Genomic DNA, 26265 nt, shown 5'->3' on the forward strand with positions numbered 1-26265 from the left:
TGACAGAGCAGTAGTGAACAGAAGGGTCGTTTGTCTAAGTAGCTCATCGTGAAATAGAGCCTTACTGAACGGAATTCTTAGTGGGCTACTATGGAAGCCTAGTGAACTGATTCCTGCGTTTACACAAAGCTTTAGACAAATTGCAGGCACATCAGTGGCTTAAACTGTAAAAAGGCCTAATTTAATTTGGAACTGTAGCGTTAGTATCCTCTAGATTCTATGTGGTTAGTTCAAAGGGTGCAAAGAGTACTTTAAAGTAGGTGTGCGTGTGTAAATGTGCTTAGATTGCGTAGCGTGGAGGCGCGGTAGAGAAGGCAGGAGTCCCCAAGCGCGCTTTCATGGGCATCAACTTGAGATCACATCCATGTTTGCTCTGGAGCTGGTAGAGGGAAAAATACCGAATTGTGTCTAAACCGAAATCAACTAAGTACCTCCGAGGTTCCGAAAATGAACGCTACTGCCCTAATGACGGACAGAAAGTAAGTATTATCCTTGGTTTTATATATATATATACATATATATATATATATATATATATATATATATATATATATATATATATATATATATATATATATATATATATTCTATTAACTAGATTCTATTACACATGTAATATAAAACGTATTAATGTGTTGTTATATATAAAATCAGAATGGTAAAGAACACTAGTCTTAAATTTAACTTTAAAAGTGTAGGTTTGGTGTTTGATGTCGTTCGCTTCCATTTGCGCCATGCTCCTACAAGTTTTGACAAAGACAGGGGTTTCTTTAGGCCTGTTTATAATTTAAGTATTGAACGACTGTACACATAGGCTGGGTAAGCGGTCTCTATGCCTACGTCTGTTCATAAGCATTGCTGAACAAATGTGACAATGTGGTATACAATAGGTTTTATTGCTGACATGAAGCTACTTTTTGCCACCTGGGGTCAGTAGTTCCACTTTTTTTGCAGTAGACCTGACCTCCGCTGAGACGTCTAACAGCATCACCAAGAGAATTGCTATAGCAGCTGTTAGATATGATTTTAAGATCAGACTGCATTGGTATGGTAATTTTATATAATGCTTAAATTAGCTTATTGTTAACTATGGAACTTTCTTTCCTGAGCAGAAAGATTACAAGAGAGAAGCTGGAGACACTCATAAATGACAGAAACCAGAACTTTCCACTACTGAAAAAGGTAGCCTCTCTTTATTTTGATGGTTTAGTGCCAGTTGAATCAGGTATAAAGTGTTCAGCAGATTAAGAAAGGTTAGAAGTCATTGTGTGTGTCCACCGGACTGATTTACTAGGAGCACACGCTTCCCACTGAACTCCTGTTTCTACACACTTTCAGCTGGGCTCTTCTTTGTTCTTTGTTTCGTTCTTTTTTCCCCAAATCACCATCGGTGCAATGTGCAATCCCCCATGCTGTCACAGCCTGCACATAGTTGTATTTATGGCAAGGCCATGAGACATTGTTTCTCATAAAGACTAATTCTGGTGTTAAACTGAGAGGGATTTTGCAGTGCATTTAAGACACCTTTGCCCAAACTGCTCGCTGTTCAAGGTAACAAACATCCTAAAAGTCAGAACACTGTGTTCCAGATGACAACTCACAGCAACATACTGTGTTTCTTTGCAAGTTTATGTAGACACTCACTGATTCAGTGACACCAGATAACCGGTTTGAGCGTTTATTTATTTGTAGAGCTGGAAGTGCAGAGTTGCTGAATAGTTTGCTCTTAGCAAAGAGATTAATGTTGTCGGTATATCAGCTTCTCTGGCTGGCTTTCTCTGCAGTCAGCACTAATCGGCTTGAATGCAGGACACGACAGCTGGGAATAGCACCTTCTAGCCAGAGGTGTAGAACACACAGAAACAGAATAGGTACACAAGACACACGAAAGTTTTATTTTGAAGTGATATAATTTTATCCTTATTATACTTCTAGAATTCTCTCTGAGGTGTTAGCATTTTAATCCTTATTAAGTCATTGTTATGTTATAAACAGTGCTCCGAGTCATGTGTCATTTGAGTCGTGCCAGTGGTACTACATCCAGAGCTAACGTGGGCCTTTACTTTGGTGTTTACGTAAGTGTTGGTCATTAAGAGAAAGGAGAGGCAGAATAAACCTTGAAGCTTTTTGAGTCTCCGAGAGGGCCCTATTATTCTGAACAGAGTGCGCTGCCATGGAAACCACTGGCACTTTGCTCAAGGGGCTGTGCTTTGTGCTGTTCTGCTGGGAGGTGTTATTTTATTTCTGTCTCCTTTGACGAAAACAGCATTTCTAAGAAGGTGCTAAAACAGTGGGCAGCGCTGCATCTGTTTAAAGAGGGAACTCTCTCACCACATAGTCATCCCACGCTAATGTGCTTCACATCCCTCTGAGTTTTTCTGTTTGTCATATGCCATTTAAACTGTAGATTCAGCCACCGCCATACCGCAGACAATGGCATTTAAGGTGTAAGATGATAACAATTAACATTTTGTAGTAAATATCTGGAAAGCTATAAGCATGTGTCACCTCCATGACTGTGATACTTAGTGCTGGCAGTCTACAGGCACTTGAGTCAGAGGGCTTTGTACAGAAGAGCTATTAGGCTTGTGACATTGTAAGCTTCTTGAGAGTTACCAAGAGCGAGAGCCAGATTCCTTGTCTGTCTATCAGCATACTTGACCAAAAAACCCGATTCTGATTCTGAATCCCGATTCTGATGTGGAATACCGGCCTGCTAAAGTAATTCTATCGAACTGGTACCTTTTTGAAATGCATTTCCTTGTAGCCATGCTATGGTGTTGTCCTGCCCAGCTCTAAAATGTATAGTTTTATCCACAGTCTCACATTGCCAGTGCACCCTGTGGAATATTAACAAACTCACCAGGGAATCACCAGCAGTGGACTGAGCTACCAACCCCCTACAGAGTAGATCCCAGCCAGGCAGCCATTACACCGATGAAGCTTTCACCCGATAATACCCATCTCTCCCTGCCTGCACCCGTAGTAAGACACAGTGAACGAATGTGTTGGTTTTAGATCCATAGCTCCTCTGTGGAACATGTTTTCTAGCTCGTGAGGCAGACTGAACCCAAGTACCTTTGTTTCCCTTCTACATTGTGCAGAGGTTGCCAACAACATAAAAGCAATGGGATAAAAATGGTGGATGGTCTGGTACTGGTGAGGTGAGGCATAGCAGCCTCTGTTGATATACTCTGGCCAGATGTTTTGGGGATAGATGTCAGCTGGGATGCCCTGTCATCCGAATGAGCTGTAATCAGATTGGCAGATTGGTAGGTTATAGACCCAGTCATCTTTTAGTAAGCAGGAGGCTCTGTCAGAAGCTGCTACTGTTGGCAACATACACGTGTATCATGCGCACACACACAAACAGTATGAATAATATTGGTTTCCACACCAACACTGCTTGCTTAGAAAATATTAAAGAAGCAACAGTTGTCATTCTTCAGTTCATCCATTAAAGCAGAACAAAAGGACTCCGTATTATGATGAACGCCATCTTGTTTATGAATTTCTGCATTCAAATTGATTCTTGTTTTTTACATGATGGTTACCAGTAAATTAATTCTTTTGATTGTGATTGTGGGTGGAAGGAATTAAATTATGCAGACTAAATAATAATGCATAGTGGATAGTGAACACATTGAACGGTGGAGAAGGTAAATGGACTAAATCTGTCTAAACCCGGTCTAACCCTGTCTGTATCTGCATCTGTCTATGCATGTGTTTGCATATTAGCCAGCTGATGCAGTAATACTGCTGAAGTGTAAGTGGTGGCCTCAGCTGTCACGATGATTTAATTGTGCATGCATGTGTGAGTGTGTGTGAGTGTGTGTATGTGTGTGTGAGTGTGTGTGTGTGTGTGTGTGTGAGAGAGAGAGAGAGAGATAGAGAAAGTGAGCGAGAGAGAGAACAATTCTCGGATTACCTGAGAGAATTCTTCAGATGCCTGTTCTCCAGCACCTTGGACAGCAGCTTCACACCGTTAGTCAGCAGTGATGACTATGGTGTACATAGTCATCGTTACGGAGTTCAGACATTTCCTCGGGTCCATAAAACTGTGGTTTTGTTTTAGTTTTAGTTTTTTAGTTTTTTGTTGTTTGTTTGCTTTGTCTTTCAATATTACCTGTCTTTCAATTTTCCCTACATTTAGTCATTGCTTAGATAGATTGATTGAATGCAGTCAGTGAAAACATAGAATCCATGTCATCTTATGCATCTAACAAGATTACCCAATTTAATTTAATTTAGGCAGTTTTTCCAAATGTCCAGTTTTGTATACAAAGCAATATGGATTCATATATGAAATGAGCATCTCATGTCTGATGAATAACTGAGCATAAATGTAACCATTGGGCAGTACCAATCACACACTTGCACACACACACACGCACACAACACACACACACATATGCACAGACATACACACACACACGCATATGCACACACATACTTGCCATCCTGTATATGGTCTGGATCCCCTGATGCACCTGCCTCTGTCACTCACTGGCCCAGCCTCAGGTTGCTTCCTTGTTCATGCCTAAGCATGACAGCACCAGCCGGCTGTTTCATCGGATAGGGCTCGCTAACACTGGCGCCCTTCCTCTTCTGCCTGAGTGGCTGATACTTGCCATATCACCTCAGAACGGATTCATCCTCACGAGTAGGCATCACTGATCGAAGTGGACATGGGCCCTTGGGTACACACGGACGGCAAGCAAAGGGAGAAAAGCAGAGATGAGGTAGGATAAGGGATGGAGTGGGATGTTGGACAACCCATGCCTTACGCTGTAGTAAACACTACTATTTCTCTCTCATAGTAAGAGATGTATCCTAAAAATCGAATGGAGATTAGTTCCATTGCTGTTGAGACAAACAATAATTAAAAGTGAATTAGAGACTCTAAAAAACAGTTCATAGTATATCCTGCTTAGATGCATATGTGCAAGAGTATATACTTAGGATAAGTATACCCCTAGAATAAGTAGGTAAGTACCCTCAATAGTGACACTTTAAAGATTGTCCTGATATTTAGTCAGTGATGATTAAAACAAAAATAAAATCTTGTAAACATTTGTTTAATATTAAACAAATATTATTATAGTATTATATTTGCTACTTATTTATATTTCTCAATATTTCTGTTCTGAGGTAGGACAGAATGAGAAAAGTACAGTTTCGGTTTGTCATAAAGGTCAATACTTGCTGTAAGGTGGAGTAGTTATATTTAATTAAAATAATTCAGGCATTAATTGGTGCATTTATTTTTGTTAGTCAGGACCCTGTCTGTACCAGTTACTGAAATAGCAGGTGCAGCATGTAGTGATAACTTTAGCAGAAGGTTAGAGGACAGTGACCTTAGTGGCCTAGACCTTAGAGAATGGCCTTAGTTTGTCACTTGTTTCAACCCAGGATCAAAAATTGGAAATCGGCGGAATCAAACCTATGGCCTGTTTGCCATCTGGCTACAAAAGGATCAAAGAGTTCTAAGTGTCCAGCTGGGATAAAAATGATGTAGAAAATATGGGTTATATTGCTACTGTTGTGTGGGCAGTGGGGATTACAGTGTCTGGACAGATGACCTAACAGATGATCTTACTTATCTTACCTCTTCTCAGAAAAGCTATTTTTTGTAGGGTCTCTCTATTTTATCCCCTCGTCTCTTTCCAGTAGCTAGCAAAATAGTTATTTTGTCCTACTTCTAGCTATCAAAGGTCTATTTTAGAAAAACATTTATAAATATACAGTATGCCTATGTCTGTAGTATATCACTTTACCTGTGTGTGTCACAGAATACTGAGGTCTCATTATCTTTGATACTTTATATCTTTTTCATTTTTTTCCTCTTCAAAAGAAAAACAGTGTTTATATAAACCCAAAACATAACTTCATAAATGACAGCACTGCTGCACATTCCTCCTTAGCCATGTAATGGTAAAGTAATGCATCTCTGACTCTCTCCCTGAAAACAAACAAGCATCTCTTGTGTAACTAAAGCTTCAGTCTCAAGTAACGAGGCAGGCCGCGCTGCACGTATAGTAATTGATTTGGCCCAGCCTCCTGCTTCTATGCTCTACCAGTTTGTGTGGATCATGTGACTAATCCCTGCGGCCGTCACAGCGCATCGTCTCTCTTGCTGTCAGCATGTGCCCTTGGTATCACCTGGTCAGCCATTTCCCACGCAGCACAGGTTGCTACAGATGCTGTGGAGCAGCGTGACTGCAATCCAGGCCATTGACTGGCAGCTCGTGTCAGGCACTCAGCAGAGCATAATGATATCCAGAGCCAAGCCCTGCTGCCCTGTGATTGGCAGTTGCCATGGTGTTATCATTAGATTAGTCAGTCTCAGCAGAATGCAAATAGGGGCGTTGGGGAGGAAGCGGTTAGCATGTCCTGCCAGTTGTTCATTTTCCCCTATTAATTATTGATAGTCAAAAGGCACACAGATCCATGTTGGGATGTTTGCTAAATATGTTTTGTAGGCTTTTATTGTTATTTCAGCCTGGATGTCGATAGTAAAACACATTCACATTATCTGTCACATTATGTTAGGTCAGGCTGTGTGAGAACAGTACCACAGTCACTTCTCAGACCCTCTTAATTCTGTTTATATGCTATGCACACACATTCTTATCAGCTATCTGATTCTCCTCCAAGACTCCAAAGAGAGGAATATGATTCCTCTAGGAAATGGCTGAGATTGCATTATGAAGGGGCAGAGATAACTTTCCCCACTCTTTTCTGGTGCTGGAGCTATCTGGAGCTAGTGCTGTGCTGCAGTCCAAAGCTGACATGTACTCAATGGGGTGGGGGGGGGATAGGATTTCCTCTCTGCACTTCGCAGATGTTTGTCACTATCCCATGGGAATGAACAGCAGAGGGGAGGAAATATGACAGCCTGGGAGGATCTGTCTCTAGGAGACAGGAGCAGGGAGGGAGGGGAAGGTGAGAGAACCCAGTCAGTCACAGCTGCTCCTGTGCGGGCTCTTAAATGAGCTTCCCTGCCCTCCTCCTGATGCCCCCCAAGCAGGAAGAGGAAGGCAGTGCTGAGAACCCCTGACTTGGTCTCCGGATCAGGACGAATCCCTTGTGGCGCCCCCTCCACATGCAAGCAGGCTCCCTGTGCGATTGCATCCGCCTGCCTCTACCCAAGCCAGGATCATGGCACAGAGAGCCAGAGCAGTGCACCGGAAGACACATCTCGCAGGTCTGAGAACAGAGCGAAGTGTGAGGAGCACCAGCTGAGATTTCATAGCTTCAAGCTTCATAACCGGTGAGCTTCCTAGCATTAAGGTTGAGTAGATATTACGAATGAAAAGAAAAAGCTTGTAAGCAGTAACTATGCGGAGCTCAGTCTGACAGAGAGAGAGAGAGAGGTGTAGAACTCTTGGGCAGAGAACATCCCTTCTCAAAATGAGATGCAGCCTAATTAATTAGTCAGTTATCTGAGCACTCTGGGACGAAGGGCAGGCAAAGGCCGAACCAGCATGGACTGGAAGCCCTGTCATGTGGGAAGATGGGCCTTCGCCAACCTGCTGTTGCTTTGAGTTCCTCTGGAGCTACTGGGGAAGCTGCAACCAGAGGAACAGGAGAGTACAGCCAGAGGTAAAGAGTCAAAGCAGGCTGTCAACAAACTGTGCTGTGTCATTGCTTAAGTTAGTCAGAAATGGTTGAAATAGCACCATAGACAATATATGAGCACATATGTTTATTAATTATGTGTTTTGGCTGTTTCCTCTGTGGCTTCTTTTAAGATGTTTTATGCTGATTTATACTTCATTGTGAATAGCCATAATGAGATGTATAATTTTACCTCAGATTACAGTAAAGATCTTCAATCACTTCAATTTTTTGAATATTGTTATTTAAAAACATGCTTTTTTTCTCCAACTATATGCACATGAAATAGTTTAAGTTTTAGGGCATAGATTAGTAACCATAACAGGCTGTTCAAGAATATAGTGTAACCTAAGAAAAACATTGCTAATAAATGACTGGGACGGCTTGCCATGTCTGAGAGCAGGCTTGAGTTAATTATTTCAGTTGTTAACTCTGAGCTGAATTATTGATTCTTTCGGTGTTATGATGTTTGCTCAGATCGAATAAGAAAAATATTACCAGCTTGTTATCACTAACCAGGCTACTCTGAGCAAAAAAGCCTGGGATGATTAAAGTTTTTATTGAAAATTGTCTATCCTTTATTCCAAGGCAAATATACACTTTTGCAGTCATAAATTCAATTACTGTGCAGATATCAAATGTGTGTTATCAGAAAAACTTGAAAGACTCTTTTATAATTTCAAAATGTAACCTGAGGTTTATTATTATCATCTAAAGTTTCTTTAACAGCTGTTATTAAGAGCTACTGTTTATGATAGACATTTCCATTGCTGGTTGCACAGTGTAAATGTGTGAGATATTCATCGGGAACCCAATCTTGCTTGCAGAGGGCATGTAAATGGGATTAACATGAGCTTAAAGATGACAAGACTGGCATGAAATGCGTGTGTGTGTGTGTGTGTGTGTGTGTGTGTGTGTGTGTGTGTGTGTGTGTTTGTGCGTGCGTGCGTGCATGCATATGTGTGTCATCTCTGAGGCTTAATGTGCTGAAGGACCACTCCATCAAGAACATTTCATCTCTGTGGCTTGCTCTGATTACTGGACTACTTCAGGGTTACAGCCACAGCTTTTCTTCATATGCGCTGCTCGTTTGTCGTGACACATCCCCCCCCCCCACACACACACACCCACATTCTGATTCAGTGGTGTTTCAACAGCTTGCTGTTTATCTAGGAAACAATTACTCACAAGTGAAAACAACTATCTCTCATTCTGTCATGTATGGATGTTAGATAGGGGCTGTTCCAGTTCCTAAGACAAATTTCAGTTGTATAGATATGCTTAAATTAATAAGGCAGACATAACATACACATGGGCATAGATATAAGAAGAGTCTAAATCAATAAGAAAACAATTGCCCTCCAAACATGTAGGCTGCAATGTTTCTGCCCACACTCTTAAACCAAGGTTCTTAAAAGGTTCTTTAACTGGGTGTAGGGTTCATGGAAGAACCTTTAGTTGGTAAAGAACTTTTTCATTATATGAATGGTTTTACAATTTTTTAAATGATTCTTCACACTGATATGTCTCTTTAACATTAGGATAAACAACTACTCTCCTCTTTATATGAAGGTCAAATGACATAGGGCTACTCTAAAAATCTCTAACTTATCTATTATTTCTCATATCCTACAATTAAATCAGGAGATGCCTCATCACTTCGTTATTTAAAATGAAAAAATCAGACCTGACTAGTTTAACTCAAGCTATGAAAGAGGGATCAGAAAAGAACCCTATCATCATAAACAATAGTTGTGATTATGTTGCATAACCTCTTAAACTGGCGTTTGTCACACTAATTTCATGATTCATTCCGTTATCTTCCATCTTCAGTGGATGCACGCACGATTTTTTTTTTTTTTTAACACTCCCCCAAAAAAACCCACATTGGTAATTGAGATTCCATAAGGTTTAGTGAACCTTTATTTTGCTCCCATGGAATGGAGATTTGTTCCATTGCTGTTGAGACAAACAATAATTATAAGTGAATTAGAGACTCTAAAAAACAGTTCATAGTATATCCTGCTTAGATGCATATGTGCAAGATTATATACTTAGGATAAGTATACCCCTAGAATAAGTATGTAAGTACCCTCAATAATGACACTTTAAAGATTGTCCTGATATTTAGTCAGTGATGATTAAATCAAAATAAAATCTTGTAAACATTTGTTTAATATTAAACAAATATTATTATAGTATTCTTTTTGCTACTTATTTATATTTCTCATATTTCTGTTCTGAGGTAGGACAGAATGAGAAAAGTACAGTTTAGGTTTGTCATAAAGGTCAATACTTGCTGTAAGGTGGAGTAGTTATATTTAATTAAAATAATTCAGCACAGTGATAGCACATTATAAAATATTAGGAAGGTACTTAGCTAGCCAGCAAGGCAGTTAGCTAACTAGGTTAATGAAGAAATAGGAATTTTAGGCATACTGGCTTAGCTGGCTTTGCTAACATTTGATTACAACTAGCTAGTTAAGTTGAAATATACTTTATAAAAGCCATTCGTTTGATTTAACAACCTTCTAGAAGTAATTTTTGTAAGCTGATTTTTGTAGACAGTGCATCTTTTAACGTCAGCTGGCAGATGTTGGGCGCCATTTTAATATTTAATGTGACATTTGGCCACAGTCAACTAATGTAGACATTGAGAGGTCAGAGCAATATTATCTACTTTTGTAGTATAAATAAAAACTAGCCAATTAATATAGCATTAATCCATGAGAGATGGTACATGTGTGAATATCTCAGTGGTAAGCATGCAAAGAAAGCCAGAGTCAGGCAGTGTAACAAGGATATTAAATGTATATTCAACAATAGAATGGATGTGAGGTGCTGAATCAAACATAATTAAGCTGAATGCTTAATTAACCAGGGCTCTGTTAACATCAGTTCTAAAACCAGCAAATCAAGATAGCTGATATCCATTACTGTCACTGTAGTCTACATATTCAATTTTTAAAAGTTCCTACTCATTGTTTTTATTTATTTCATTTTGGGTTTTTTTTTTTGTTCGGTGTTTTTTTTTTCTTTTTTTTTTATTACTTTTCCCAAATAGCTAGTGGAAAATGCATTATAAAATTGAAGTATTCAAAGAATTATACAATTTTAAAAATTTAAATGGTGCACCATATTGTATCAAGCATATGTTGCTTGCTTATGTCTGTTACCAACTTAATACTATGCAATGCATATATTAACATATTTTATCATTTTTCAAGAATATACCACTTCGCTGGCCTTCTAATTTCTTGTTGTAGTTCAAGAGCACTTTGTATTCTTCCTCCTCCAAATGTTCCTGCCAAAGTCCTTGCCAGATAATTACAGAAATAAACTTAGCTGCTTGATTTTTTATTCAGAATGATGTGGTTTGTGATGCTCTTAATGAGTCATCTTGTGTAATATACAGTTACCTTTTCTGCCAACTTCTTACATGTGCATGGCAAGTTCTAGTTATGAGGTATGTTACAGTGGAAGGTTCGTGACCTGTTACTATTTTTTACTTTTGGCAAGTGATTCATCGCCTGTGGGCAATAGTTTAAGTTGAAAAAAGCTATTTTTCTTATAGCTTCTTCCTTATAGCTTTCATTTCATTATTATAAGCATTGATTGCAATATTTATATCTGATTTCTAATTTTTTAATTGTTGTAATACATTGTTGTTGTTTCTGAATTTGAAGTTTGGATATCAAGTTTCGATTTATGTACACCTTACAATAATTAACATTTCTGCTCTTTGAGCTGCAATTTTGGACCTATCCGCTGACCTCTGCCTCTGCCTGCCGTTTTGAATTACAGGCCGCTTACTAAGTAACGACGTAGTGATGGATAGAATTTATTACAGTCGCCTTTGGCCCATCGCTCCTTGACCGCTGGAAACTTAAGAGAGAAGACATAACATAGCTAGATGAGGGAGGCGGTGCTGCGAGGAAAATGCGATCTGTAAAGCTCGCCAGTCAAGCACCCTCTGCAAGGGCTGCTAAAGTGTCAGTGTCGGAGACCGCCCGGACAATGCTCTCCAACATTTAGAGCCCCGTTTCTTGTGCAGTAGGTGTTCGATGATAGGTAAGCAGACAACATACACGTGTGTTGTACAGTCGGAGAGCAACTGCCTTCGGCGTGGAAAACCTGAGCATGTGGCGCATCTCGGGGCGTACGCAGCAAAGCGGAGCAACGGACAGCTCGTCTCTTTATTTCATCTTTTGCTGACGAAAGCTTTTTAGACAAACTTCCGACAGTTTGGACGTTTTTCTGCTGCTCTTTCTTTTGAAAAGGCCTTTCGTAACCTGATTGAAAGAATTTAATGATAATTTAATTATGTTTCTACACCTGGATTTTATAGCGATCGACATTTTTATACTTGCCTCGCTGCCATGATTTAAATACCCCGTGTCTTAAGTTTCCAAAAGGGACATGTTCCCCGAAATCAACAAGGTAAGATCCCTCCCATGACTTTCTTGTAGGGTAATGTCATGTATGAAATGTGAGTTTCAAAGGTGTTTTAAAATGCTGATTTTCTAAATCAAATGAACGTCGGTCAGCGTGTAGTACTATACAGACATGTAATCCTTAAACCTTTATGGGTGGATTTTGTTACGTACAAATGACACTGGGCTGGAACATCGTGAAAGGGCGCATATATTATTCTAAGGTTCTTTCAGTGTGCCTCCCTCTACCGTTCACCTCTTATTGTTTATTATCCTGCTGGAACGCTCAAAGACTACTTGGATTTTGCCACCTGTCCTACATTGTATCGCTGGCAGTTCATCTTAAGTATAATTTTATTTCTTTTTATGACTACTGCTTCTGCTTTATTTATTTTTATTTAGCTCTGAGGGCCTGTTTGTTTAAATTACTTATTCCCCTGCCACATTTTAAAAACTTTTTTTTGCAAGACGTGATTAGTCAGTTGCTGTCAATAAGAGGCCAACTGTCCAACTATACATCATACATCTGAAGGCACTGGTAATAAATGACACAGATCATGCTGGAACAAGGTTTATCCCACTAAGCATTAAGCACTACATATTCTGTAGTATAGGATGCTGTTCTTTTAATTTTACCCGTGTCCCATGTTAATATTACTTTAATATTCTGTAGTACAGGATGCTGTCCTTTAAATTATACTCATGCCCCATGTTAATATTATATTAAAATTCTGTAGTATTGGACTCTGTCCCTTTAATTATATCCGTGCCCCATGGAATTCAGACAGCCGCTTTCAAATACTTTACAGTGCTGTGTATTGTAAAATTCGACTAGTTTAATGTTGTCGGTTGGTTTAGGGAAACATTGCCTGGCTTGATTTCAGCTGTGAGCAAAAGCTGTATTTATCAGTACAAACAAAAAATAAAAACAAATGAATAAATGAGCTCTCATTTGATTAGTAACACAAATGAGTCCCAGTAATCTGTTTCCCTTAATCATTTTCAGAAACTCAGCAAAGCAGATTAAAGAGTTCATATCCTTTGAATTGTACATGCACCAATAGCTATAAGAATGTCAGTTGAATCATTAAAGAGAGCTGTCACTCTCAGACTTTTACTTGAATTTTGTGTTAAGGTAAGACACATCAGTATCAACACATGTAAACCGATTTATCTGTTTTATTTTGGTATCACATTAGTTTGAAACAAGGATGATTTCAGTTAATTTTCTGCCAGGCTGCAATAAAGGATCTTAGTAAATGCATAGTAAAAGCATTTTCCTTTCTTAAAGTGTGTATTGCTTGCACAGTTGTGTAGCTTAAATCAATTAGCTGGCTTAGGTGAGGTGTTTTCTTAGACTCTGCTATGCTTTCCATATTGATCCATATAGCGATATCAACTCTAAGGTACAGGGAATGCCTGAAAACCAGCACAGGTGTTAATATTCCAATGTGTTTGAGCCACTGACCTACATTGGACATCTGAGCTCATACAAACTGAATATATGTTCCTTTCTGTTCCTGTCATTTCTGTACTGAGTTGTTAAAATTAAAATCTGCATCAGCTATCTTATTTAATACATGTTCAAATTGGATGTGATTTTAGATGGGAACTTTTTAAATCTCTGTTCTTTCTAATTTTACATGTTTCACACACATCACCCTTTATGACATCTGTCCAAACCCAAATGTGTGTGTGATGGTTCTGCTAAGCCAACATCTCCCTTTGGGGCAGGTGCCTCTCCAAGCCAAATACTTGTGTATCAAATGTACAAATGTGTTTCAGAAAAAGTAGAAAAGATGTTGGATTAAGGGTGTAAGAACCACCCAAAACCCTGAAGCATATGCCATGTCATCACATTGCAAGACTCTTTTTTGCTCTACCAGACTGGTATGTTTGAATTGCTTGCATACATCTGAATTGCTGTATCCTCCTTGCACAAGCCTTCCTTTAACCCAGAGACACTCTACTGCAAAGGGAGTCAAATTTCACTTCTGGAGGCGTAACAGGCGTAAACTGAAGTTCTTTCCCTGATTTACTACGCTGTATAATATACCAATTTTACCTTTTAAACCTTTAATCTGATTAATATGTCCTTTATTAATCATGTTTATATGAGCACAGAAAAGTGAACTGTGTGTGAACCCTCTGGTACTGGGGCTTGGCAGAGCTGAGATAACACCCATTAGTCTTGGGATTTGAATCTGTCTTTTATGTTGCCTGTCACCACTACAGACATGTTGTCCCCATGATTAATATTAGAGCATGTTTGTTTCTTCTCCTCCACACATACCTTAATATGGCACCATGATTCTTCAGGACTCACTGGCACCTTGCCCCCTCATCTCCAGAGAGATTAAAGTTGTTTTGTGAAATATGGACCAGTCCGAAAGCCACTGCTTTTTATAGCAAGTTCACATTAAATCTGTCATGTAGATTTGGCCAGTTTTAGTGTAACATCTGATTTATTCATAGTACTTTAATGTTTTGTGCAACAGATTGACTCTCTTGTGGTGCCATTTCTCTTCAGATAATATAGTACAACATAACCAAATGAAATGACATTATATGGCTAATGCCTCATCTTACCTAATCCTACATTAGACCCACTATCAGTTATTGGACACCGCAGTAACAAAATGTTCACATCTGTTTTGTAAATGCCATCTTTTGAAGCAGTGCACATCTCAACTCCTCTCTGAAAATATTGCGATTATGAATGGAGACCTTGATGAGTCATCCAGGTTTGGGGAACAGAGCTATCTATTAGTTCCATTATGATTCCCTCAGTGTTCACGCAGCTTCCTACACAGTGGGCCCTCCATCGAGGTCCAGCAGAAGCCATGGAACGTGGGAGGCTGCCCGCTCACCACATGTTCTATCTGTTGGTGTTTGCAGGCGGCTAGACCAGAAGCTTTCCCTCACCCACCGAGGGCACAGGTGGAAGACGCACGCCTGGGAACCAACCGCAATCTCTCCCAGGTACACCCTCTCAAATGTACAGGGGTGACTCTGAACAGAACTGCCCACCATGCAAAAATCTGAAATAGAGTAGCACCTCCCTTCATAAGGTGCTTTGGATTTAAATAGATTCTTCTCATATACTTCAGCCATCTCTGTCTGACAGTGGGTGGCCAATCCAAAGCTCCTATGGAAGGTGCTTGTGTTAAAGGTGCACTAGGTAAAATTACAATTTATATTGGTCAGTATGGAATGTTGTACAGTGACTGGTGAAGGCTGGTGGTGGCTTAGGATGAATGTGTTCCCTTGTTGCAGTTCTAGGAAAAAACAAACTGGAGGTTAGTTCCTCCTTTGAAACCATGTGATCATCCTCAAAACTATTAGTCAGCTAGTAAACTACCATTTTCAAGCAAAACTGATAATGTTAGAGTATCTAAGTATTTACTGCATGGCATGGTAATGTTTCCTTTAAACAGGCCTTTAACTTCCTTTAATAGTTGACTAAATGCATTCCTTTGCATAGCCCCTAATGAGGGCTGCGGTGACCATCTGCACCACTCCCCAGAGGAGTGGCTGTTCAGAGCTTCTCCCTGCCAGAGTCCGTTGACCTGACTGTGGTTTTAATAGCTGCATTACCTGGACAGCTTGGGTGCCTCTTGTTTACAACCTTGCTACTGTATTCACCCACTTACGTGGTTGTGCAGGTACCTCTGCACTAAATTTAGCTTCTGTCTCCATGCATCATAATCAAGTTGGCAGATACTGCAGCAGCCTTGGAGCATGAGATTAAATATCATATCTATCTATAGATGGGGTTGCTCCTTTTTCGGCCCAGAAATTTGTCGAGCTCTGAGTTTGAACCTTCAGGTCAGGGGGGGAAAAAAACTGCAGTGTGCAAATGAACCTTCTCCCTGATATATTGCCCAACATTTTATTTTTACAATATTTATTGCTGTATCTGGAAGATCTCTGCAGTAAAATTATAATAAGAGTTTGGCACAAACGCAGCAATGATTATGGTACCGTTCATACATTAGATACACAGTTGATTTCATGAAATGTGAGCTTGGTTCTAAACTAAAGTGTTTTCAATAGCACATTGTTACTGATGCTACAGTTATGCCCAAACCTAAAACAAATAATTGCCTGGAAAACTGCTGAGACTTATGAATCACTGTAAATTGGATGCAGAAATCCCATCTCTACATTGACATAAACAGTTATATGCAATACAGTACTGTTGCAATGCCTTGTAAGCTTTCATATATAAAAGGCTCAGAAAGCTCATCAGCATTTCAGGTTTCTGGTGTTTTCCTATCAAAGCACACACTTTAGCTTTTGTTACTCCTCATTTTTTTCCCTTCTTTGAAATTTCTTCTTCTACCCAGGGGTTAAGTCAACATGGTTAACAAGCAAGCTAAGTAGCTGGGAGGTTGTGTGTTTATCGGAAGTAGTTTCAGGGTGGCAGTGTTTTAGATTAAATCCAGTTTCAGCACAATTCATTAAAGTTTCACTTCAGTCAGTTGACGCTCAACTCATCAGTGACACTGGATTCATCTCTTACACAAAATACATCTACTGGGTAATATATTTCTTTAATTAATCCATGTCCCCAACTCTGAAAATTGATATAATCCTCCTGAAAGGCCATTCTGCTCTATTGTCATCACCTTTGGATGCTGATATCCTTCTCATGTGTCTTGTAGAAGCGCAGGACAAGGACTGGCACTTTGCCTCAACTTGATCCACCAATCAAACAGGTGGTGGTGACCAATGGCAGACTCCTACACCAAACAGATGGCACCTTACCCAACATTGTAAAACAGCTGGTGCAGAATGTCCAACAAAGTCAGGTAAGAGAACAGTTTTCATCTTTCAGGTTGGTGATTCTGTAAACCCTGCATTGTTTTTTAGAGCCAATCTAAGCTCCAAGTCCCTAGGACACTGATTAGATAGATGTGCTGAAAGCTAATATTTTTTTCCTTGATCAGAGCTGAAGTTAGAGGACTAATTCATATGACATAAATGCATTATTGTCTTATACTAACCTTCAGGAGGAAAGGGAGAGGTCAAGGCCTCAGTTTCCTACGCGGTTTGGTTCCTCGGTGGACAGCATTTCCGAGTCATTAACCAGAAGTATCATCAACAAGTTTGAGAAGATCAGGACCTATGAGGGACAGAAGCTGCCCATGTCACCAACAGGTCAGTTGGCACCGTGCTGGATTCACCCTCCAGCTGGGCTTGACTGAATATAACTTGCACTTTAAATCTCCAGGAAATGAAGAACAAAATGAGAAAGGGTCAATTTATAAATGACCATGATACTTTTTGTTGAGCTCGTTCAAAGAGTCTGTGAAAACCATTCAGTTTTCTATTTCCAGGTTTCCAGATTTCCGGCTGTCTGTTATGTAACTCACAATAGTAATAAAATAAAATAAAATAAAGGTTTCAGGTTAGGCTTTCACTGTCTGTAACAATTTTGGCAGCACATTTTGCAGGTGATTTTGACCTGTTACAGAGATAAGTGGCGTAAACTAATGCCTGGTCTTGTCCAATAGCTGCACTGAAGCACTTTCAGAAGCAGCTTACCGTGTATGAGCAGGAGGAGATCATGGATTACTCTGAGATCTGGTACCTGGGACTGGACACCAAGAAGATAGAAGGCAGCCAGGAATCTCCACACAATTCTGGCTATGATGATGAGCATGGAAACTACCTCAAGGTAATGTCGTATGGTGTCACAGGTACTGGGAGAGCTTTTTGGCCATATCCTGTTTATGTAGTGTTTTGTGGATAAAGGACATAGATCCAAGTTCGTTTAATAAAACAAATATGAAAACCAAATCTTGCTGCTTTTGCCCACACAAGGAAGACATGTTCGTTGTGTTTTTATCTGTTCATGTCCCATTTTGTTGGTCAACGACAATGTGGCTCATAAGTGATGACATGAACACGTTCTCTGAATGTGTAGTTCTCCATGATTGAGTTTCATTGCATCAGCTCAGGCTTTCGGAAAACAACATACTTACTGACACACGGACCTCCTACTCAGCTTCACAAGAAACCGTGAAATTGCATTACAGCAAAAGGCAAGCTAATCTCCTGCCAGCTCCTCCTGTGAACTGACCCACCCTGTCTCAGACCTGGCCACACAGTCTCAGACACAGACTTTCACCACATGCTCTTTCCATTATTTAAGCGTTCGGAGCTAGTGTCCCCAGCAAGGACTCCTCCAGTAGTCACACAGCACATGCTTATCTCCCAAAGTTATCAACATAACCTTGGAGCAGTTTATCCAGACACCATACATTTGGAGCAGGTTAGTCTCGGGCCTGAAATTATAAATGGATTAAAATAACAAATAACAAGGCAAATGTGGCAAGGGGAATTTTTGATCTTATTTTGTCTGACTAGGCTTTTATTTATTTTTTCCCCCACCATGATACATTAAGTGTTCCTGCCAGATGAACTCTGAAATAGCCCTTGCTTCAGCTATCCATAGCCCAGCTATGACTGACCTTCCGAATATGGTCTGCGTGTAGGTGCTTCATGACCATATCGCCTACCGCTACGAAGTATTAGAGGTGATCGGGAAGGGCTCCTTCGGACAGGTCCTCAAGTGCCTGGACCATAAAACAAATGAGATGGTGGCCATCAAGGTCATTCGCAACAAGAAGAGGTATTTCCAAAATGCTTCCTCCTCCAGCGCCTGTCTGTCGCGGGTTTCAGTAGGAGGCCTTGCGATATTGCACACGATTCATCAGCATCATCATTTAGAAAACATGCAATATAATATTACTAAATATTAACTGAATGAATTAATGAATGACATATTTCGAGTAATTTAGAGTATGTTATTTACAAAATGAAAAAAAGCACATTAAAAAATGAATAGCAAAAGAAAAAAGTATAGAGTGGTTTCAAGAAAGTATTCTTGAGGTATTCCTTTGAAATTATATTTTGAACAAACCAGAAAAAAAGAGTCAAGAGTCAAAATATTGCAGTTACATTTAAAGGTCACACATAGGAACAAGAGCACTGAGTGTGTGTCCTTGCATGCGTTTTTAAAAGTGGACTTATTGTGAAGCTGGTTATCTCGCCGTATCCCAGTTATGTCATGTCATTCCAGGCACTGAGATCTATAAGTGACAGGGTGGTAGGTCACAGTGACATTCTGAGAGGTGTTAAAAAGAATCTGCTGGTGTTGCGTTACGTGTCCTCGCTCCGGCGGGCCGACGCTGCTCCGGCCGAGCCTCTCCCCATGTGACTGATACAGACGCCATCAGGTTTACAGCCTTTCAATAATGCAGGAGACAAAACGAGAGCTTAGTGGCTCAGGGCCTGCCTGTGCTCCACTCAAAAGCTTTAGACTTGAACTACAGATGCAAATGCTTGTGGCCTTGGGTAAAAACAAGGGCCTGCATAAAAGCCTAGTGAACTGTAGCACCAACGTGGATTTTAAAAATAGACGTACTGCAGCTTTTATAATGAAAAAACTCAAGATCTTTATCAATTCAGTTTTATTACTAAAGTAACACAAATCAGAACATGTTTATAGACCTCATAGTGTATGTTTAGCTGAAAAATTGTCCAGGCAAGGTATCAGATGGGAAGGCACAGTGCTGATGTGGGCATGTGTTTGCTGGGTGGTCTGTAGGTTCCACCAACAGGCGCTTGTGGAGCTGAAGATCCTGGACGCTGTGCGGAGGAAAGACCGCGACAACTGCCACAATGTCATCCACATGAAGGAGTACTTCTCCTTCCGCGGCCACCTCTGCATCTCCTTTGAGCTCCTGGGGTGAGGCAGCCAGAAGAGTTACCCTACTCTTCGTCATTCGGATGACCTTAAGCATTTAATATGACCACAGCTATAAAGGGGTTAGCCGCGCTGCCATCCCTTTCCACTAATACAGCATGGAAAAAGAGAGTGTAGTACAGGCACAGTTGGAGTCAAGCATGGGGTGTTGCTTCCCCCCCCCACCTTATGTTGTGTTACACATGACGCATATGTAGTTAAAAACATTCCTTGGTAACGATGAGCCGAAATCAAACTTGACCCTGGAAGGTCAAAATTGATGGCCTTTGTCATGCAGTGCGTGTTTTCTCAGAATCGTTTAAAAGACAAAATGCTAATTACTATTTGAGAGTTCACTGACTTTTGCTTGCCTTTGAAACATTTGATTTTTGGCTACATCACCAAGGCTGAGCAGGTGGGGGTAAAATATTACTAACTGATGACATCATGTTTTCATCATCTATTCAAATCAGGACAAGATAATTACTTTAAATCAGACGTGTGTAAAACCTTGACGAAAACCTTTCTCTGGGGATGGTTTACTATGGTTAACACAGACTGAGAGTCCAGCTATATGCTTTGGGGGTAAAGTAATGGATTAGGGCACTTATTGAGGATATGTTCCATGTTCAGGCACCCTGACCTTCAGAAAACCTGCCACCCGATCTCCTGTTACTGTCACCAATTCCTTTACTTAATGCCTTGGTTGGGTCCCTATCTCTTTCATCATCTGCTCATGGTGTGAAGTCTCCAGTTACACTGAGCCACAGGAGGAGCTGTTCACAGCTGCTGCTGCAAGCCCGTTCGTTGCCAAACAGAACTCTCACACCAATGTTCTCAAAGGACCCGTTCATATTGCTTAGCAGTTAACGCAGCTTTTAGAGGGATGTCACTTTTATCAGCGAGCGTGTTAAAGACTACGTGTATTTGACGTGGTCTGGAAGGCGTTCAGCCTTCGACTTAAAACTAATTGCCCTCTGCCCTCTAGAGGTGAAAAGTGTTATTGCATATAAATGTTTTTTAATCAGGTGGCAATCTGGAAAATGCATCTTTGTTTCCCAAACGTGACTCACACAGCCATGCCACTGTTACTTTCCATTACACAAATAGAGATGCTTTCATTACGCCTCCCTTTTGTTTCCACACAGAGCAAACCTGTACGAACTGATCAAGAAAAACAACTTCCAAGGCTTCAGTCTGGCTTTGATCCGCCGCTTTGCACACTCTCTGCTCAAGTGCCTTCAGATGCTTCACAGGGAGAAGATCATCCACTGTGACCTCAAACCGGTAAGCTTTCTCCAGTCTTCACTGAAGTTATGGAGCACCCGGAAGTGGGTACTCTTTTTGAGATCTTTGTTTTAGAATGTGACAGCTAGAAGGCAGGTTTGAAGATTACAAACATGCCCCTAAATCCTTGGTGTGTTTGTCTTTAAAGGTCATGTTTTTAACATGCTTTTGCCTGTTTTGTTGTGCTTTGAAGGAGAACATTCTGCTCTCCAAGCGAGGGCAAGGGAATATCAAGGTGGTGGACTTTGGGTCAAGCTGCTATGAGCAGCAGAGAGGTAACACCCCCCTTCCCACTTCCCATTTGTAATATCATGAGAATCCCATTCCAGATGGCCAGTCCCACATACTCACTCTGGCTTTGACCTTTAATGTCCTTGAGAATCAGAATCAGTCACTTTATTTCACAGCGTGTGATAGACATACTAGGAATTTGTCTTGGTGTGTCCAAACATGACTGACATGTAACATACAAACCAGACAAGTGCACAGACTTTTTAAACATATTCAAGACTTAGGCGTTGAATATTGTGGATACCAGACCGCTCCAAGCTCAGGCGTGTTCATTCACAAAGGTTTTGTTTTTCTTTCCCACTTTTTAATCTATTGTTATTATTACAAAGCTTCTGTCTGGCTCTCTCTACAGTGTACACATACATCCAGAGTCGTTTCTATCGCTCACCAGAGGTGATCCTGGGCCATCCATACAGCATGGCCATAGACATGTGGAGCTTAGGCTGCATCCTGGCCGAGCTCTACACGGGCTACCCCCTCTTCCCTGGGGAGAGCGAGGTGGAGCAGATCGCCTGCATCATGGAGGTCTGCGTGCTTTTCATTTGATTCGCTTTCACGAGATTTTATTTTGATTGTGGAACAACAGAAATAATATGGCACCGTGAAACATCACGTCCTCGCTCCGACTCAGGTTTCACAGTGTGGATAGAAATGCATGTTTGTTAATGCTGAGTTATATATATTTACTGCGTTTGAATTTCTTGAATACATCTGTGCTTGTAGGTGCTGGACCTACCTCCAAGTGAATTTGTTCTGACAGCTTCCAGGAGAAGGCTATTTTTTGGTATGTTTTGGTGTTCTAGCTGAACATCACTGATCACGGTGCAGTGGCCCTGTAGTGACTACTAAAACAGTGGGCTCTGGAGATGTAATCATGTTTAAACTGCTGCGTGTTCTGTTGTTCATTCAGACTCAAAAGGAAACCCACGAAACATCACCAATAGCAAGGGGAAAAAACGTAGCCCGAACTCCAAGGATCTTGCCAGTATGCTGAAAACCAATGATCCAATGTTTTTGGACTTTATACGCCGCTGTTTAGTGTATGTACATCCAAAATTGGATCCAATATTTTTCTCATGTTTGAGTTACATTTAAACATGTTTATTCATGTCTATTCATTACTCAGTTCCACTCATTGACTTGCAAATACTTGCAAATATTATACATGCCTGTGCGGGCACACACACACACACACAAACACACACACACTCACAGCCACTAAATGCACTCAGGCCAAACACATGCTTAAACTCAGAAGGATATGTAAAAATGTTTTTTGTAAATGCGTTTGATTTTGCGTCTGTGGCAGATGGGACCCCACTAAGCGCATGACTCCGGATGAGGGCATACAGCACGAGTGGATCCACGAGGGCCGCCTCAACAAGCTCCGCCCCTTCAGGAGACCTGGGGAGACTGAAAACAATTGCGAGTACACTTGCCGCAGAACAACCACCAACAGGACTGGTGAGTTACTTTACTCTATTCTCAATATACTTTACGCATTTAGCCTGCACTAAGAATATTATGTGACTTACACCGAATAAAGACTTCCATAAATAACTTACACTGTTATTAGGCAGTCCTTACTTTGTCAAAGGAAACATAAAAATGCTTACAGCTTGCTTGTTGTATGAGTCAATATATTTCCTTTTTTCATACTTCTAGAAGGTGTCTAGAATAACTTACAATTATTGTACACAGAATTGAAAGAAAACTCATATAAACCCGACCTGTCTGTGACTCCTTGTTTCCACGCCACAGGAGAGAAGTCTGGTCCAGAAGACAGAATGAAAAGGGAGAACGCAGCCAGAAGAGGCCCTGAGGAGCCCTCTGAACGCCTGCGGCCCATCGGCGCCTCTGCAGAGCAGAACACCTGTGAAGGAGTGGGCAAGAGTGAGGCCATGCACAGCAAGGACCGCCACACACACAACGACCCAGACAGCAAAGCAGAGAGCGACCCAGAGGCCAAGCCAGACAGTGGGGAGTGCGCCGCTGAAATCATCGTTAAACCTCAGTCTCAGGCCGAATCAAAAACAGACTCAGAGGAGCGGGAGTCTCACTATCTTCTGCCAATCATTTAACAATATAATTTTGATCCAGAATGCATTGGCCACAGGGTTAAGACTATCCTGGGTAGCTGCACTGATAGAGTCTGCAGGAAATCTACCCTTCTCACCCTGAATTTATGTCGCTGGAAGCTCAGAAAGGTTAGTGTGTGCTTGCTTTTAGGATCAGTCTTCTACCACCGTCTGGTTTTGGGTTTTGTTTTTTTTACCAATCAAAAGAAAACTGAAAGTCAGTAGTGTAAAATGAATATCCCAATCTGTACATTTTAACTGCATCAAACAGAGTTATTTAGCTGTCACTATTCCCAAACTTGTTGGTAGCTTTTGGCTGCTTGTGCTATACTTAGAAAGGTTAGACCTTACTTTATGACTAATGAATGAATCCTATGAGCCCTTCTTGAAAACTGACATTTTCTTCACATACCCAGTATTATGCATTCATGTGAACATTTATTGTGTCTAGGCCCTGCTGTAGGCCCTGCTGTTATCGTATTGAAGTAACCATGCTTTTAGTAACATTGTGTAAAAATGTCTTTACACTAGCTTTTAATATAGTTGAAGTTGAATACTCAAGCAACTATAATGTGCAATATTTCTACATGCTTTAAAAAATGTTTGTATTATTTGTTACGACTTGCCCATTTCTTGTTTAGGTTTAGCCTTGTTGTAAGATGGAATCACTACTACCTATGGGAGTGTAATGAGCCTGAGCCAACAAGATGTTCTCACGGTCAGTAGAGTTACTGCAGTCATTGTGTTCCTATAGAGTACACCTGACTCTGATCATGAGATGACTCTGCTGTATTAGTGAGGTCAGCACAGCAGAGACGGTGTCCAAGACAGGAGCAGGACACACCTGCTTTACAGAGAGACACATGAAATGTTTGATCAGAATGTGACACAATTATGTACATTTTTTACAACATTTTTGCAGAAAATTATTTGATTCTGTTGGTGTTGATTAAAATGATCGTGGTGATGATTGTGACAAAGTAGTATTAAGAGTGAAGAATGTGATAATGTTTGAAAGAATGACAAAGGCTTTCACACTGAGAATGAAGAGTACTGAAACCAACAATGTATCTTTTATTTTAATGTTTAAGTACTTTATTGCTAACATGTCAGCTTTCGGATTTTGTTTTTCTGTATATACAATTCTTACATTTTGCCATGCACTATAAGTGTATGCCATGAGGTGATGTAAACTTAGACAAGGTTTTACTTGTTCTTGTATTGATCGTGCATATTATGAATGAAAGAAAATATTTTTACAACCACAACCGCATTGTCTCGTTGCTTTATTGCTTACATTTGTATCATCAAACGCAATTGTGGGACAGCTTTTTGCTGGACGGTGGTTCCTTCATGTTTGTATTACATGGCACTTCACTAAAGCTACACACTTCCACTAGCAATGGTAATCACTGCAGATGTTTTCAAGGGACCTGCAGCCTTTAACAAATCAGAACGCGGGTTCGCTGAAATCATCCTGAAAGGAAGAGTTTCATGAATGGCTGCGTTTGTCAAACCTGTTGGCGCGAAACAATCCTAAAAGTATAGCACTATAATTTTCAAATATATATATTTTTTTGTAGAATTGGTTTATATCTGCTTTGAGCAAAAATCATTTTCCGTTTTACGAAATGTCAGTTATGCTTCGTTTATTATCTCGGTATCGTGTGACCATATATAATCTGAAAAAAATCTAAATATAAAATATATATCTGATTCTGTCATTGGGAACATAATCGTTTCGTTTTAATGGTAAAAACGTTATTACTCGAATTATTATTGAATAAATTACGCGGTTGGTAGTGGAAATTTTACCCAAACGAACCAGAAAAATCCAAATATATTAAAGTCACACTAGTACACTTGGAGAGAAAATCTGCCATTTCAGAATGTCGTGGGGACAAGTTCTCAGCGTCCCCAATAAATTACACCTAGGCTATAGCCTACCATAAGATAGTCATGACCACCTGAACTCACTCTTATCTTTGCCTTCTCACCCCGCCCAACCCAGATCTGCAAACAAAACCAGGTGTTGTGATGACACATAATTTCATATTTTATGATAATACTTCACTTCAGTGACTGTTCACATGCGTTATATCTATTTGAAGAACTGTGTTATCTATGAATTTGACTTGTGGTCCGCTTACACAGCTGGAATATTATTAAGCACGGGCAGAAAACACACAGAGACACCTTCATCTTTAGAGTATTGTTTCCTGTGTCTTCTCACTCGCACTCAGCTTGCCTGTCATTCTCTGCCCCGTGGTGTACTGCTCCTGAGCTCCTCGGGTTGATTCTTGTGAAACTGATTCGGTCTTATTCACTATTATGTTATTCTCATAACAATGTGCATGAAAACACGAGAGAAATCGCATCAAGTATTGATTCAACCAAAGACGCCGCATTTTATTTTTCAATATAGAAAGATACCGAAGCCTTTCATACGGGATGCAGGGCCGGACTGGGAACTAAATTCAGGTCTGGCCTTTTTTTCTAGATAGGCCCACTGCAATCACAGCAACTTCAAAATGAAAACACACTGCTCCCCCTGCCAGCTCCGCATTCATGCTTAAACGGCTCGATTGGGTTTCCCCTATCTTGTATCAGTAAACCGATAGATACTACTAGAAGTAAAACCTGAGCTTTCACATTTGTCTAAGATAAATAAGCGTACTATCAGTTACTGTGAACGTATATTTCTGAACAATAATAAGCACTGTTTTATTCACAGAATCATTCCTAAACTTTAATTTCCTAAATTAAAATGCTGCGTTTTCAATTCTATTTTAAAAACAGT

At 40.3% G+C, this 26265-nt stretch overlaps 1 protein-coding gene across 2 annotated transcripts; it reads left to right on the forward strand.

Moving 5' to 3' along the window:
* Positions 1-4639: 4639 nt before the first annotated feature.
* On the forward strand, positions 4640-24733 carry dyrk4 (dual-specificity tyrosine-(Y)-phosphorylation regulated kinase 4). 2 transcript variants are annotated; one of them, XM_027022243.2, is made up of 14 exons: positions 4640-4742; positions 14952-15035; positions 16721-16867; positions 17069-17216; positions 17573-17736; positions 18557-18693; positions 19672-19812; positions 20958-21096; positions 21290-21371; positions 21740-21912; positions 22111-22171; positions 22298-22427; positions 22697-22851; positions 23149-24733. In XM_027022243.2, exons 1-14 carry the CDS (start codon positions 4689-4691, stop codon positions 23466-23468), a joined length of 1935 nt encoding a protein of 644 aa, XP_026878044.2. In that variant the 5' UTR covers positions 4640-4688; the 3' UTR covers positions 23469-24733. The 2 variants fall into 2 exon arrangements, with proteins under 2 accessions (XP_026878044.2, XP_026878045.2); XM_027022244.2 differs by lacking the exon at positions 4640-4742 and adding an exon at positions 11505-12060.
* The last annotated feature ends 1532 nt before the right edge of the window (positions 24734-26265 follow it).

The sequence above is a fragment of the Electrophorus electricus genome, chromosome 12 (genome assembly GCF_013358815.1).
Source record: "Electrophorus electricus isolate fEleEle1 chromosome 12, fEleEle1.pri, whole genome shotgun sequence".
Taxonomy (NCBI): Eukaryota; Metazoa; Chordata; class Actinopteri; order Gymnotiformes; family Gymnotidae; genus Electrophorus; species Electrophorus electricus.

Bases quoted from the DNA above. Each gene is read 5' to 3' on its own strand.
- dyrk4 (XM_027022243.2), top strand. From the start codon at position 4,689: ATGGGCCCTTGGGTACACACGGACGGCAAGCAAAGGGAGAAAAGCAGA. The intron at 18,694-19,671 runs GTATTTCCAAAA...GGTGGTCTGTAG, and splicing joins GTCATTCGCAACAAGAAGAG to GTTCCACCAACAGGCGCTTG. The intron at 21,097-21,289 runs GTAAGCTTTCTC...TGTGCTTTGAAG, and splicing joins TCCACTGTGACCTCAAACCG to GAGAACATTCTGCTCTCCAA.